Consider the following 15,221-nt stretch of genomic DNA (forward strand, 5'->3'; position numbering starts at 1 on the left):
ATTTGGCTATGCATGACCTCATTGCTGATTATTGCTTTTCAGTTAGTGAAATTTTTAACAAGTGCACATACCGCAATACCGCTGGCTTCCATTAATTCAAACCTGCACGTATTGACGAAATTTACGAAATTATCCAGCAGATCAAATTAAACGAGATGAAAAAAAAAAAGCCATAGCTCACTGCTGATTCAGTTGGCAGTAGTTGCCCGATTTTAGCACACCCACAAATCAAATGTGCATCCCCTTTCTGCGTGTCCCAAAGTAGAAAACTAATGTAAAAATGATGTTAAAGCTCCTTAACAAAGTAGAAGTCTGGTGCGTACCCGATTTTTTATCAAGAAAAATTGGCAAGCATCTAATATGCATTGCACAATGGTGGCCGATTTCCTAGTCACCTTCACCGCACAGTTCTTTAAAGACAGCTTCACCGCTGACATCGGTGTTATGCGGTAAAGCATATAAGTGCCACGAATGTGGTTTTGGTTTTGTATCAGATTACACCATGCAAGCAGTCATCAGCCTAATTTTCTTGGAAAAAAAGAACACATTAGAATTGGGTAAATATCATAATCAAAAACTGTGAGCTACAGTTATTGCTTGAAAATCTTTTTAGGGCAGGTAAAAAAATAGGCATTTTCGACGGTGGATGACTTGTGTTCAATGCCAGGACATTCAGCAGGGATTGAATTAACCCAAAAAATTAAATTAACCAGAGTCAAATTAGTGTATTGCCTTCTTTCTTTATAGTGCAATAGGCCAAATATATCTGGCTGAAAAAGCCAGCCACAGTCAACTGCACGCGCTTCCTCCAGCATTGCACACAAAATGGCACAAGTGAGAGGGCAACCAAACCTGCGAAGACAGGTCAGTCAAGGTGCAATCTCCCCGGTCATAGATGGTGACCGACTTGACACCGCTGAGGATGATATTCTTGGCAATCTCAATGCCAAGGCCCCGCATCCCACAGATCAGCACATCAGATCGGGCCATCCGCTGCATGGCCTCATGTCCCAACACATAGCTGCGAGGAAAGGTTGTGGCCACGTTCTCTAGTTACAGCAACGGTTGGGCAACCATTAAGGCTCCTATGCAATGTTGCGTTAAGCTCACCATCCGTGCGTACGATCCGCACCTCAAAATGCACAACATACTAGAACCAATACGGTTTTGTACGTGCTCTATTCCTACGCTTGATGTGTGGAAATACGTAAGGAACGATGGCCACTATCATTGTTGATACGACAATTGAACAAACATTTTCCCCATTTGCACGAGGAAAATCTGAACTTTCGATTTCATTGGAATTCTTCAATGAAGTTTTTTTGTGGTGCAAATGTCGAAATAATTTTAATAGAGTAATGGGTTAGTCTAGCCTGACTTGACTCTTCCTTCTAGTGTCTCAAAAGAGCTGCCACATTTGTTCATTTCGCATTCACAGTTCATGCAAATGCAATGGCTCGGGACGTGCTTGAAGACCACAGACATGTGCATGGACGTGAGGACAACAGCCTCCCATGCCTTCTGATGGGGCTGCAAATTTGCCTCGTAGCATCAGGCCTTCTTAAGAGTTGTTGATTGCAATGAAAGGCCGGTCATTTGGAACAGTGTTATGTGCACTGAAGTTAAAGGTGCTGAATAATGCGTGACAGTTTCTTATCCATTTTTCTTTTGTTGACAGACTTTGCAGTTATGTACCATGCAGGTAACGTGAGCTGGTCAAAAAGAAAGGATCAATGAATAGGAAGGAAGAAACACCTTGAAGTTAGGCTTCGACCATATTCCGTGCCACGAAACGGGTGCAGTCTAGTGAAGACTAGGGCTCTCATCAGCCAATCACTAACAAAAGTTGGCTCCTGCATGCTCCAGAGAATCAAGGAGTGCTCACCCATTGCACACTAGTAATCCTTTTATCATGAAGCTCCCATTAAGTCTGCACTGCCTGGATGGAAACCAGACAGACAACGGAGGAGTACTTTTTCTGGTTCTGTTATTATTGTGATAGCAATTATACAGATGCTCGAGGTGCATTCCCGCCATCGCCATGCCTGTCCCGCTATCAATGGCATATGTGAGGCCAGAGGATCAATGCACACGTGCGGAGTGCATTTGACGTAATAGTGCTGTGGAAACCCGCAAGGTGGAGACAACTTTTTCTGGTTCTGTTTTTATTAGTGCATTAGGCTGAAAAAAAAGTTGGTGCTTTCACCCAAAAAGCAAAGCACTGACAGCAACAGCAAAGTTTAACAAGAGCCTTGTGCTGCATGTTCTGGAAAAGTGAGGAGAGCTAGTCTGTTGTACACTAGTAATCCTTCCATTAAGCTTCCATTGAGTTGGCGTCACTCCATGTGATCAGATGCGGACTATGCAGAAGCTCTACATGTTGATCTGTTTTCCAGCTGGCAGGCACGACCCACAGCTTTCATCGCACTGCATGATGTTGGTAAGATGGAGTACAGTGCCCCTGAGCCCATCTATGCTGCCGACGAATGTTGTGAGAGATTGAAACACTAATAAATGGGCAGGTTATTTCACCTAGTACTACATACAAGGGTAAGGAAAGACAAACTTGCATCAATATGGTGTGCCTGTAGGGTCCGCCGATTGGTCCCCCTCCCTCCCTCTAAAACGCTCCAGGAATGCTTTGTTCAAATTAATAGTTGCCCGCCAGCCAAGATGGTGTCAACTTACAGCTGCCTGGAATAGAGGCCCTCGTCAATGCTGGGCGGATCTTGAGAGAGGCCACGCTGAGCCATGTCTCCCTGCACAGATGAATTCAGTGTTACTAGAAGAACCAGGTAGTGGGGACAACTGGACTCACTCCTGCACAAGTGTAGAAAACATTTAGAACCCAAGGTTCCCTTACAGTTCACTTTCTGTGTATGATCTGACAACTCTCACCACTGATTCTTTGATTCATGAGGTTTAACGTTCGAAGCGACGCTGGAGCTATGAGGGGCTAGGAGGTGAGTGGGGGGGGGGGGGGGGGGAGGAGGACTCTGTGTCAGTTTCCACTGCCTGCAGTTCTTTGACACGCATTCAGTACATGAGCGTTTATGCATTACACCACTATCGAAATGCGGTCGCAGTGGGAATCGAACGCTCAACCTTGTGTCTAGCTGTAGAATGTCCCACTCAATGAGCTACTGTGGCGGGTACTTTGAACATGCCTAAAAACCAGGGACTGAATTCACCAAGCTTCTCGTTCGTAAGTACCCTTTGCCATTGTCAAGGTGCGTTCACTAATGTGTACAGCATTGGGATTGTCTGGAATTTGCTCCTACGAACAATTTTAGCATAAGTGCTTTCTCTCAATACAGGCCAAGTTGTCTTATAGGTGCGTACCACAGGTTGACGTGAAGTGCGTATTTCTTCTCGGTAGAGCAGAACCTGTTTCCCACCAGTTAAGTTGAAGTAAGAATGCTTTCGTCAGGAGGGTTAAGATAGCTTTGCATTGATTCGTCCTCTTGCTCTGACGTTAGAGCACGCATACTGGCCAACTTTTACGGCATTATCATACAATGCCTGATTTCAACTTGCGACTGTCCTATTGACAACAATAATTTAGCGATTCTTCATTTGCATTCAGTTTAGGGTAAACTCATCTTCAAAAAAATATAACACCGAACCCCAAATGAGTTTCAGGCTGATTCTTTTTTTTTTTAACCAGGTGGATTATTCAAACCTACCCACAGTAATCCCACCCACTCATTGGACTACTGTGCAAGGGCAATCGCATTTTTGGCCACCGTTACGTAAATGTTTCAAGAATGAACTTAAAGAGCATTTCCATTTGTGGCGCAGATCATTTTTGTTGCAACTACAGATCAGCGTGACTATTTACAGTGTCCGTAGAGAACAAACTCCAGTTTCTTTTGTGTATGGGCAGTCAAGATCTGTAGCAACAAAATCTTTCTGTTCAAGTATTGATTTTTTTTCTTTTTGCTTTGAGAGTATGCTTTTCATCTTTAAGGTAGGCAGGTCTGAGTATGGTTTCAATCAGAGCTTGTTGACAGTGTCATATTTCTGATGGGTATGTGAGACACCTTGCACTATAACATTAACATCACGCAGATTCGAATTTGTGAAATTTGAGTGTGGGATCAAGCATTCGGGTCGCTCCTCCAATACAGCCAGTGGAAATACCATAAGACAATGCTTCCAAGACTCTGGTAACATGTGATCATGACTTCACAAAAGTTAAGAGCCCTGCAATACTTTTTTGTGAGTTAAACAAACCTGCTTAGTCAGCACATGTGCTTGAAGATCACAGACTTGTGCACGGGGGCGAGGACAACAACCTCCCATGCCTTCTGAAGGGGCTGCAAATTTGCCATGAAACATTACATAATGTTGCGATGAACATACGAGCTCAAGATTATTCCTGTAGGCTGCAGCAGGCAACCTACAGTTTCGCTCAGAACACTGCCTGCCGTTCATTCCATTAGGTTTCTGAAATTGCCGTCACTTTTCGTGTTTGTTAATGCACAAGGATAAACGCTGTAGCCATCGGAGAAATTTCTTCACACATCTTGACTAAGCAGTGCTACCATCTGGTGGCATACTATGACAGCACTGTGCTGATACTGTGGCCTCCAAGACCAAGTTATGTGACGAACTGAGGTCAAAGGCCGTGCCGACTGGTCCACTTAGTTTGCCCGCACCTTCTGAACTAGTTTGGGAGGTAGTGCACTTCGGTATTCGCTTCCCCAGTTCAACACAGTGGCACCTGCATGCCGTCACTGGTTTCACCCAGTGTAGGTTGTGCCCTGCCGGTTCTGCATGAGCAAGAACTGGCATCGAACTGGCGAGAATTAGTCACCAAAATGAAGGGTGAATCAAATCAACTTGATTCTAACGGGCAACTCTCGTTTCTTTATTTACCGTTAGAATAAGTAGTTTTTCACGTTACACAGATCCTACTGTCGCACATATGATAGGGTCAATTTGCTTAGAAACAAGGAGATAACTCCAAATAATAAAAAGCAAAGTATTGAAACCAAAATATAAAGGTGTAGCTTGGCGTTATGCTTTGTGCAACGATGTGCAGAACATTGGCACCATGTCCTTCTTCAAGTGCTTAGTGTAGTCTGGCTCTGCGAACCCAAAAGCTTCCACCAAGTTGAAATTTAAGAAAACCAAAGAAGCCATCGAATGTGATGGGCTATTCCATTAAAAGGTTTGTGTGCTTCAATACTCCATGCTTATAGGCTGAGGAATGCTCCTTGCAATGACAAGCATTTGCACAAAACTACTTCGCAAACATCTGCTCCGCGCTCGCCATTGCCAGCTAGTAGGTGCTGACGTCAATGAACACAGGGTAGCCTGTAAAGAATCATACATTCACATGCAGGAGTTGGGTTGGGAGTATGTATTACCATATTTAAAATGAATTTTTAGGTGAAACTAAATAACATTCAATTGTGCCGTTTAGTGCAGATGATCAGAGTGCTAAACAGAATAAGTTTTGATTTACTCAATTTACATATTATACCTTACGGGGCCCAAGGTGGGGATTGAGTAAGGGAGGTTACAAAATGAAATAAGACTACGAGGAACTGACTTACTGGAACAAGTAACAAATCCAGAAACATCATTATAGAATTCTTCATGGATACTAGTAGGTGATGGCACAGAAAACATAGAATTAAACAAAGCAGTGGCATAAAAATAGAGAAAAGGCAAACAGCAATAGAAATTTTGATTTTATTGCAGCAACTGATTACACATTGCATCCGGATTTGAGGAATATATTATATGTGTGGTTTATCCTTTATAATGACCTGTAATATCAATGAAAGATGTCCGACCAGAAAGAAGGACTTTGCTTCAGCACATATGTAAACATTTACCATTTAAAGAAATCAGCCCGAAAATAACTGGGGGTTCTGTATTGTATTTTGTTGAAGTTGAGTTGACCCTAAACTGAACGCAAATGAAAAATTGCTAAAATATTGTCAATAGGTCAGTTGTAAGTAGAAATCAGGTGTTTTACGATAACTCCGCAAGAGTTATCTCCAGAGCAAGAGGACGAATCAATGCAAAGCTATCTTAACCCTCCTGAGGAATTTTAACGTAATTACCTGAACAGGAGATAATGAAAGGAATCGAGAGCATTGATGTACGTGAGGGCCGAAACTCATACACGACACGAACTGAGTTGACAAGTACAGCTCTTCTCTGGCAAGCAAAGTGAAGCTGTGGCTTCGACGAGTGCAGCTCAGGCTTGGTAGTAGTTATAGGCTTAAGATCTGTTGATCTTGAAAAATCTCTGCAGTTATGCTTTAAAGCTCAGCACGACGTGGGACACTATGGTCACCATCTGTTAACTTTATCACAACAGCCATTGCTTTGTGATGCTGGCCACACCTGTTTCCTGGTCGCATTTACCACTGGGTGCTACGTGTCCATACTGCTCCGTTCCTGTGATGGAAGCAGATACATACCACCTAATATGGACATGTACTGGTTTAAAATCGGAACGCTCGCATCTCCTACTGCAAGCCGGCCTCCGCTACAGTGTGACAACCAGCTATGACGGCTGGATACATCACAAAACACTGCTTCAATTCATACACAACACAGGCCTTATAGCACACATATAATACACATATACGCACCAAGAATTATGCCTTAAGGGCAAGTCCTTACCGCAATAAAAAAAATAAAAAGACTCCACAGTTCGTACAAGGCGCAAATTTAAAAACACATTCGCTTAAAAATATTTCCGAAGAGATGCTTTTTTTATACAAGCCACATTATGAACCTTTACTAAAAGGTGCTGCAGGAATGCTTCATGAATTGAAGCATGGTAGCAAACGCTTACCCGTTGAGGCCAGCAGCTTTGTCTGTAGGTGGGGAATCAGCACCTGAAATGTAATGTGGTTCCTTTCAGATGGTGAATGACAGGACTGTGTTTCTGTCGCCAAGCACTTTGACCAACTAAAGGTGTAATGACAGAAACACTTTTTCTTGACTTTTTTTTTTGTTTTTCTAGGTAACTGCCGACTCCATAATTATCGTTCAATGTCTCAATTTCATGAAAGCACCACAAATAATTAGTTACAGCACCTTTTACAAGACTCGTTCAATATGCACATCACCTGCAAACCTTGATGTGAAGCCCACTTTTGAAGATGGCCACTTGTGCTGGAAATATTCCCAGAGAACTGACAAACCTACGTTACAATACACTTCCGGCCATTCTAGGATAGTAAAAAATGGAATTGCAATGGCATGCTTTCATTTCGCTTGAACAAAAATTTGCAAGCACAAGTTGAGTGAAGCGTTCCTTGAGCAGGAGCACCACCTCGAAAAAGCTGTATACTCTTCTTCGATGCTGCTAACTGCAAGCGAAAGGCTAATTGTTGTGTCGGCAGCGGCAGGCAAGCGGGGGGCCCCGACGGGCGAACGCGCGGCTAGCGCCGGCGCAGTGAAGGAGACACGGAGCTAACTGCTCCCGATGAAAACCGGAACGAAGACTCCGCCGACCTGCGGCTGTTTATTACTTATAAAGGCTTCACCTGCTAGATGGCACCTCCCGATTGGTCCAAGCTTGTCACATGACAGAAGGGGGGTGCGCCATCTAGCTAAGCAATTACAAAACATACATGTGCGATGACACAGAGATCTGACAGGGGGCGACACTATACTACATCATCCCCCCCTGGAAACAAAGCAAGCATACAGTGAAACGCGCACACAAGACGCGCACTTAAGTCCAAAGGCAATTTCAGTTCGTTCCCCCCACGTTCACACACACGTGCACCAGATGCACACAAGCACGCACTTAAGTCCACAACAAATTCAATCCATCCCTGCCCAAGTTCACATACATGTGCACCAGTCTTGGGCACCAAAACACGGGCAGTCACTCAAAGTCTGACAAGGAATACTGCACAACACTCACTGCACCGCAACAAGGAGCACATTTTATACCTGTGTTAACGAAACATGTGGACTGTCTCCTAAATGTCAGAACAAGGCCCCTAGCCGTGGCATTTCGAAGACGGAAATACGCTCTACACTACATAAACAAAATCATCGAGCCACGGAGGCCGTTTTCTGTCACGATGAGGACGCGTGCGTACCTCAGAAGAACTTTGGGGGTTGCGACGCGTATCGGTCGACTTTAAAGACCTAGTCGTCCCACTATTATTTACCTCCCGCTGGTTGGAAAACTGAATGTGGTTGTCGCTCAAAGCTGGAGAGGGTTGCCCAGGAAGCTCCTCTCGAAGTCCCAACAAGTCCTGGGAGGCTACCGATTCCCCCACGGAATCAGAGACAACTGCTGACTGTGTAGACTCTGAAGTGATACAGTCAGACGCACAACTTAACTGAAGCTTATGACTACGAGAAGACGCTGTCACTACAGACAAGTCATCGGAATGACTATCCAAGTTTGAATATGAGTACAAAAAGTTTCTATCACTTGTACACAGTGTACTACCTGCTGGATCCTTCATCACTACGGTTAACTTAGACACATGCCACGTCTTCCCATCACTGAGTAGAAAAGTAGATGGTCCTATCTGGGCCTTGACTTTACGAGGTTTACTGTACTTAAAGAATCCTTGCCTGTTAAATCTTATTCTGACGGTGTCTCCCACCTTGATACGTGTTGCCTGAGCACCTCTACGTTTGTCTACGTACTGTTTAGTCTGCCACTGTTTCTGCAAGACCCTTTCTTTAACATGAGACACAAGACTGTCCTGTTCCCGTAGATCTACACAGAGCCGCATGGTTCCATCCTTCTTGCGCACCACCACGAGTGGAGACACCCACTCAGTAGCCTCGACGCGCTCGATGACTTCGCAGTCCTCGAGACGTCGCCATTCATGTGTGCCCTGGTCACGGAGAGCCAGGGGTAGTCGGCGCAACTTTGAAGATACTGGTTTCGCATCTTGCTGCCGATGAATTCGGTGCACAAAGTTGTTGACGAGGCCCAACTCTTCACTGGAAAGGTGATCAAAACCCGGAGGCACACTTGTGGGGCTCTGTACTGAAGGAAGCGATGGTAGACGACATGTCAGCGACGTACCGTCGATCTGTATGCCCAAGCGTTGGATGGCGTCTAAACCCAGCAGTGATGTTCCTGTAGTCGTTACGTGGAACGTGACGGAGCATGATCTTTGGAAAAACTGGACAGTGGCTTGAAACAGGCCTTGAATGTCGATGCGTTGCTTGTAGAAATTTTTCAAGTCCTCTGTTTGTGACAGTCTGTGCTGTCGACCAAAGTGCTTTCCAAAATCTTCGACCGTCATCATTGAGACAGACGCTCCCGTATCCACCGGCAGTCGCATGGAGACGCCGTTCACTACGACTGGAACTTCCAAATCTTTTTTAGTTTCAAAAGCGCTTACCGTCAAGACAGACGCGGACGGCTGCCCTGCGGAAGTTGAAGACAGCGTCTCTGCGGAGGAGACGTGTTGAACAGTACGGGTTTTTCGGCATACTGATGCAAAATGGCCCAACGTGTGGCAGGCGTTGCACCGCCGGTTTCTTGCTGGACAATTCCTGTACGTTGCAATATGCTTCGTGCTGCCACACCGGTCGCATGCACCACGGTTCCCGGAGAAGCCATGTGCGAAATGTCCGTCGTCTCGGCGGCCTCTCGGAAGAAGGCCGTGGTCTCGGCGGCCTCTCGGAAGAAGGCCGTGGTCTCGGCGGCCTCTCGGAAGAAGGCCGTGGTCTCGGCGGCTTCCCGGAAGAAGGCCGTGGTCTCGGCGGCTTCCCGGAAGAAGTCGGCCCTCTTGGCGGCTTCCCGGAAGAAGTCTGCCATCTTCATGGCCTCCCGGACTACGTCGGCCATCTTGGCGGCTCCCCGGAAGAAGTCGGCCATCTTGACCTGTCGACGGAACGCCAAGCTGGGATGCTTCAATTCTTCCAACATTTTCAGAGCCGAACGCGCGGTTCGCTCGATGCAAGGCTTCTAACGAGCGTCCAATTTCTTCTGCCTTGTCCAGGGACAGGGTTTCGCCATGAGCCAGCAACTTTTCGCGAACGCTGACGTTCGCTACGCCATGTATTATCTGGTCTCGGACGCGCTCGTTGTAGGCTGTGCCGAAGTTGCACTGTACCGCCTTCTCCTTCAATGCGGTCACGAATTCCAGGAATCCCTCTCCCTCGAACTGCTTTCGACTGGTGAATTCGTGCCGTTCCGCCAGGACATTTGTTGACGCGGCGAACAGCCGGTCAAGCCGCTCCAAGAGTCTCGGAAACTCTGACGCTGGCGGGACCGCATCACTTGACGATGACGCTGCGCCGGTCGACTGCCTTGCTGCTTCGCTTGAAGCTGACGCTGCGCTGGTTAACTGCCTTGCTGCTTCCTGCTCCTCGTCTGCAAAGTACTTCCGTTGTCCCTCACGCCCGAGAGCGCTGACGAGCGCGGACGCTCGTCGCGCGTCCGTCCAGTCGCCACCGCCGGCCGCTTCGAGGTGGGCCTGAAAAATTTTTTTCCATCGATGCCATGGAATTAACGGTGGCCCGGGCACTTCAAGAAAGACTGGAAGGTTCGCCGTAAAAGAAGCCATGCCCGGTAGCGTGCAGGAGACAGTGCAGGAGGCAAGCCGGAGCTCGCCGCAGGAATGGGGCAAGGACGAACGAAGGGGCGAGTAGGCCTAGGCTCGGAAGCCTCGCGACGCCAAGTGCGTCGGCGGCGTTTGCCTGCCGTGCGGACACGGGAAGGGTCGCTTCAGTTACGAAGCTCGTTGGTGTCCCGGGGCTTCGGTCGGAACCGCTTCGGGAATCCCATCCTCGTCGCCAAAAGATGTTGTGTCGGCAGCGGCAGGCAAGCGGGGGGCCCCGACGGGCGAACGCGCGGCTAGCGCCGGCGCAGTGAAGGAGACACGGAGCTAACTGCTCCCGATGAAAACCGGAACGAAGACTCCGCCGACCTGCGGCTGTTTATTACTTATAAAGGCTTCACCTGCTAGATGGCACCTCCCGATTGGTCCAAGCTTGTCACATGACAGAAGGGGGGTGCGCCATCTAGCTAAGCAATTACAAAACATACATGTGCGATGACACAGAGATCTGACAGGGGGCGACACTATACTACACTAATGAGGAGAATGAAATCGGAGGACAAGGTTTTGGCCAGATGGCAAAAAGAGAAATGGAAAATTTTGGTAATCCCCCATGTGCATAGCTTATCGCATAAACTCAAGAAGGGTGCTGCCAAGTATTTATTTATTTATTGCAAATACCCTCAAATGCAGATGTATTGTAGGGGGGAGTGGTTACAAAGAAACAGTAAGTTATACAAAGTTATACAAAATAAACGGTAATACAAAAACTATTAAGGCAGAATACAAGAAATATCAACAAAAAGAAAACAGCATGATGCAAACAAAATGACTCGCAATATGGCACAGTTAGTTACAATGAAAAAATGCAAATAAGGATTGTCTGAACAAAGCATGATCCGTGATGGAAACAAGATTGGCAAGGTGGTTCCAGTCACGTGAGGTGTTCGGTATGAAAGATTGTAGGAATGTGTTAGTGGGACAGGATGCATACCCTACTTTACTAATTGTGGTAAACCCATTATGAAAGGCACATAGGTGGGGGGACGAGCTCAGCATGTACATGATGATGATGGTAGAGCTTCTGAAATAAACAAACGAAAAGCTTTTCTGCGTAGTGATGACTGAGACAACTCTATACTGACCTCCATTGCTGTTATGCTGTATGTACAAAAATAATTGGCTAGTAGGAAACGTGTGGTGTTATTCTGAATCAATTCAAATGCATTAACAAGGTTATCACGGTTACGATCCGAAACAGCAGCGACATATTCTAATTTGGGGCACACAAGTGTTTTATAGGTTTTATAGTATTTTTCGGTATGAAACAAAGTAGGGGATGTTTGCCCTGTGGCGAACAGCGTGTACTGTAACAAGGTCTACAATCTTACTAATAAGTGCTCAATGCGTCATGTGTACCAGTTTTTAGAATGTAAAAGAAATGTAGTGCATAAGATTCCTTTCAAGTGTGGGCAGTACTGTATCGGCCAGACGGGCCAATGCATAAATGTAAGGTTAAGGGAACACCCGCCGTGGTTGCTCAGGGGCTATGGTGTTGGGCTGCTGAGCACGAGGTCGCGGGATCAAATCCCGGCCACAGCGGCCGCATTTCGAAGGGGGCGAAATGCGAAAACACCCGTGCACTTAGATTTAGGTGCACGTTAAAGAATCCCAGGTAGTCGAAATTTCCGGAGTCCTCCCCTACGGCGTGCCTCATAATCAGAAAGTGGTTTTGGCACATAAATCCCCATAATTTAAATTTTTTTTAGGGTTAAGGGAAAACCTGGCCAACTTGAAGGGAAGGCCCTACATGCATTTCACAATGCACTGTGCGCATTGTTCATTGAGCCTGTGTAAGCCATTGTTTGACCAAATTGCTATTTTGCATGCTAATCCTAATCGAACAACGAGAGAAGTTGTAGAAGCTTGGCACATCTAGACTGCAAGACGCATGGGTTAGCCATCCGTCTGTCCCTTTGAAGGACAGCGAAATTAACTTGCTCAACAATACAAGATAGTGTGTCGATTATGCTGAATTTCTGAATGTTTTTATCATGTTGAATGTGCCGTGATCATGAGATGGTTCTCGAAGATGTATATATGTGCTAGTTTAGGAATAAAGTTGACTTGTCAGACTGCGCTGGCCTTTGTGTCCTTTTCGTGTTGTCCACCTTTCGTGTGCGCAAAATTTTCCACAATTAAGTCAAGCCAATTGGACCCCCTTTTAGTCCAACTGCAGTGCGGTTCTGGACATGAAAAAAAGACTAATATCATCACTGAAGGCGGAGGTGGCAGTCATGTGGTATCACAAAAAACTTGGGAGCCCATCAGCTAGCCTTGTGCATCGGTTGACTGCTATACGACGACCATGTCGCTGGAAAATGCCACATTGGCTCTTCCAATTGTTCACTTCTCTTGGAAACGTAGAGGGACACGCTCTCCCCACTTGTCCCATTGAGTGGTACATGAACTCGGCTTTTGGCAACAGGGCCATAGTGAGTACGTATGGGTCAGTGGTGCCTGGTACCACGAGACCACCCAACAGATTTCAATGAGGTGGTGATTCTTCACATCCTGAAGTCACGCTGCACGTAGCATGCAATTTGAACTGGTCGCAATAAGAGGTAACGTCTGTGGTAACAACACAATCTGTTGTGGTCTAAATGAATTGAAGTTCCTTAATGCTATTACTGGGTTGACGGCTAACCAATAAAGCAATGAAAGATGAGATAAAAATTTTTTCGGTCAGTATTTCAATAAGCAGAGGAAAGGTTGAGAAGGCTATTTTCGCGACTTCAAGCAATCTTGACGTTCCAGGAAGCGCCAAACTGCATGTTGTGGCCTGAATTTCCCGTTTCATTTGGGCGACAGCGTTTGTATTTTAGGGGTAGGACTATGTTTTCGCGAAATGTGAACCAATTGTGAAAGCTAGCACCCGTCACATTCGCGTTCTCGAGTCGATGCAGACCGAGCGCTAAAGCACATCCTTTACAAATCTTGCTACGTTCGCACACGCTTTGCGCTTCGATGGCACGGTAAAATCTTCAATCGAAACTGCCGCTCCGACTGGCACCGCAGAGAATTAACGAACAACCGGTAACAGTTATCAGATTGCTACGCAGCATTTATGTGGCGGCATGTCAAGTTGACGGCACGCACGACCATATTTATTAGCTTTATTTTCATCTTTCTGATAACGTAAACAATGAGCACATGTGGTTTCGCATCTGCCCAACCTTCCTTGACAGCAAGGCAAGCGGTTTGCACTGCCTAGCACGATCTAATACCTGCCGTTGTGGAATCACGCGCGATGCCAAACGCGCACTCTGAAGACTTGACAGAAGCCTTCTGAAGAATGAAATTGTGCATAAAAACGAAACAACGCGATTCGGAACTCGGACCTCAATTCGAGAAGCATAGCACGACAGCACAGAACCTCGAACCCACCGATATCGCGAGGAATGACTTCGAGCCGCGTCCATTTTGTTATGGGCGAGTAAAGGCGTAAGGGCAAGCACTTCTAGGCAGAAAAGAAGCTCATGCGAACGGGTCTCGAAGTGGTAACACCGAGACTTACGTGTAATCCTGGCGAGAGGACTGACCGACGCGACGTTCGTATTTCTCGCGCTGATTCTCACCATATGATGCCGCCCGATGCCGCTGCTGCTGCAGCTGCTGATGATGATGAAGTGGTACCTTTGTCTTTGAAACTGGTCCGGGCAATAAAAGCAATCATAAAAGCACTGAAAGAAAGAAAAAGGGATAAACAAAATATTACAGTACATGAAACATAAACTCCCTTTTCTTTCTCGTGGTTGCACTCTGGCGGCCACGAAGCTGGCGCCAGACTGTTATTCGACAAAATGGGGCAAAATATTTACCAACAAATGTTTAGCATCTATTTACTTTGTATTAAAAAGTTAAAATCCCGTTGGAACATATTAGGCCAGTTAAACAAAAAGGCATTCTACCGAAACCGAAAACAGGTTTATGCGCGCACTGCCCCAAAATGCACTGTCTTTCAATAAATCAACACTAGTTCAGCGAAAACATGGTAATGTTGACAATGTACTTAGAAGGTATGTGAAGCGTACAGGAAAAGCTTTATCTTGAGCAATTAAATGAAGCATTGCTTATTGGAAAAAGAAATATATTTTCAAAATTCACTTTCATGACCAGAATAACAAAGGACAGTGTGCGTGAAGGTTCATGGGTATTGCTACGCTTACCTCTGACAATGCTAGCAAAAGTTTGGTAGAGTGCGAACGTGATGATGGACGCGTAAAGCTTAATTTTCGACCAGCCTGGTTCTTGTAGCCAGGACGTCAGAAGTGTTCATTGAATGTGTACCGAGTGTGCCTGTAGCTTCTGTGTGTGCGTGTTCTCTTACACATGATCATTTTTGTATATACATATCTCATAGCATCACTTCAAAATTATGTAAACTGTCTGTATCATATCATCATTGTACATAACCGTTTTGTGCACTGTATATATTGAACATCATTTTATACTTGTGACAATTAGTTCATGTTTAACTGTGCTTTTCCGTGGGTACATGTTGTTACATGTTAATGAGTGAGGACTCGGACACTACTTTGAGAACGTGCCATGTATACAGTCCTTCGTTTCTTGAATATGTTATCGTCCTGGTGCAATTTTGCCGTGATTTTGACTCAGTGTTCGTATCGTCCCTTG

General features: G+C 45.9%; 1 protein-coding gene across 3 annotated transcripts in view; it reads right to left on the minus strand.

The window, feature by feature from the left end:
* LOC126543396 (ubiquitin-like modifier-activating enzyme 1) overlaps positions 1-14,230 on the minus strand; it is a 99,492-nt gene extending 85,262 nt beyond the window's left edge. The window contains exons 1-4 of one of the 3 annotated variants that reach the window (XR_008608808.1): positions 14,101-14,230; positions 6,824-6,866; positions 2,689-2,759; positions 853-1,021 (exon numbers count right to left, since the gene is read on the minus strand). Coding sequence is in view for 1 of the 3 variants with exons in the window: in XM_055062216.2 (XP_054918191.1) it covers positions 853-1,021; positions 2,689-2,753 (234 nt within the window). In the remaining 2 variants the exon portion in view is untranslated. Of the gene's footprint in view, positions 1-852; positions 1,022-2,688; positions 2,760-6,823; positions 6,867-14,100 lie in introns of those variants that run through there. The other 2 variants (XM_055062216.2, XM_055062217.1) reach the window with 2 other exon arrangements.
* Positions 14,231-15,221: the final 991 nt, after the last annotated feature.

Source organism: Dermacentor andersoni, chromosome 10 (assembly GCF_023375885.2).
Source record: "Dermacentor andersoni chromosome 10, qqDerAnde1_hic_scaffold, whole genome shotgun sequence".
In the NCBI taxonomy this organism is placed as follows: Eukaryota; Metazoa; Arthropoda; class Arachnida; order Ixodida; family Ixodidae; genus Dermacentor; species Dermacentor andersoni.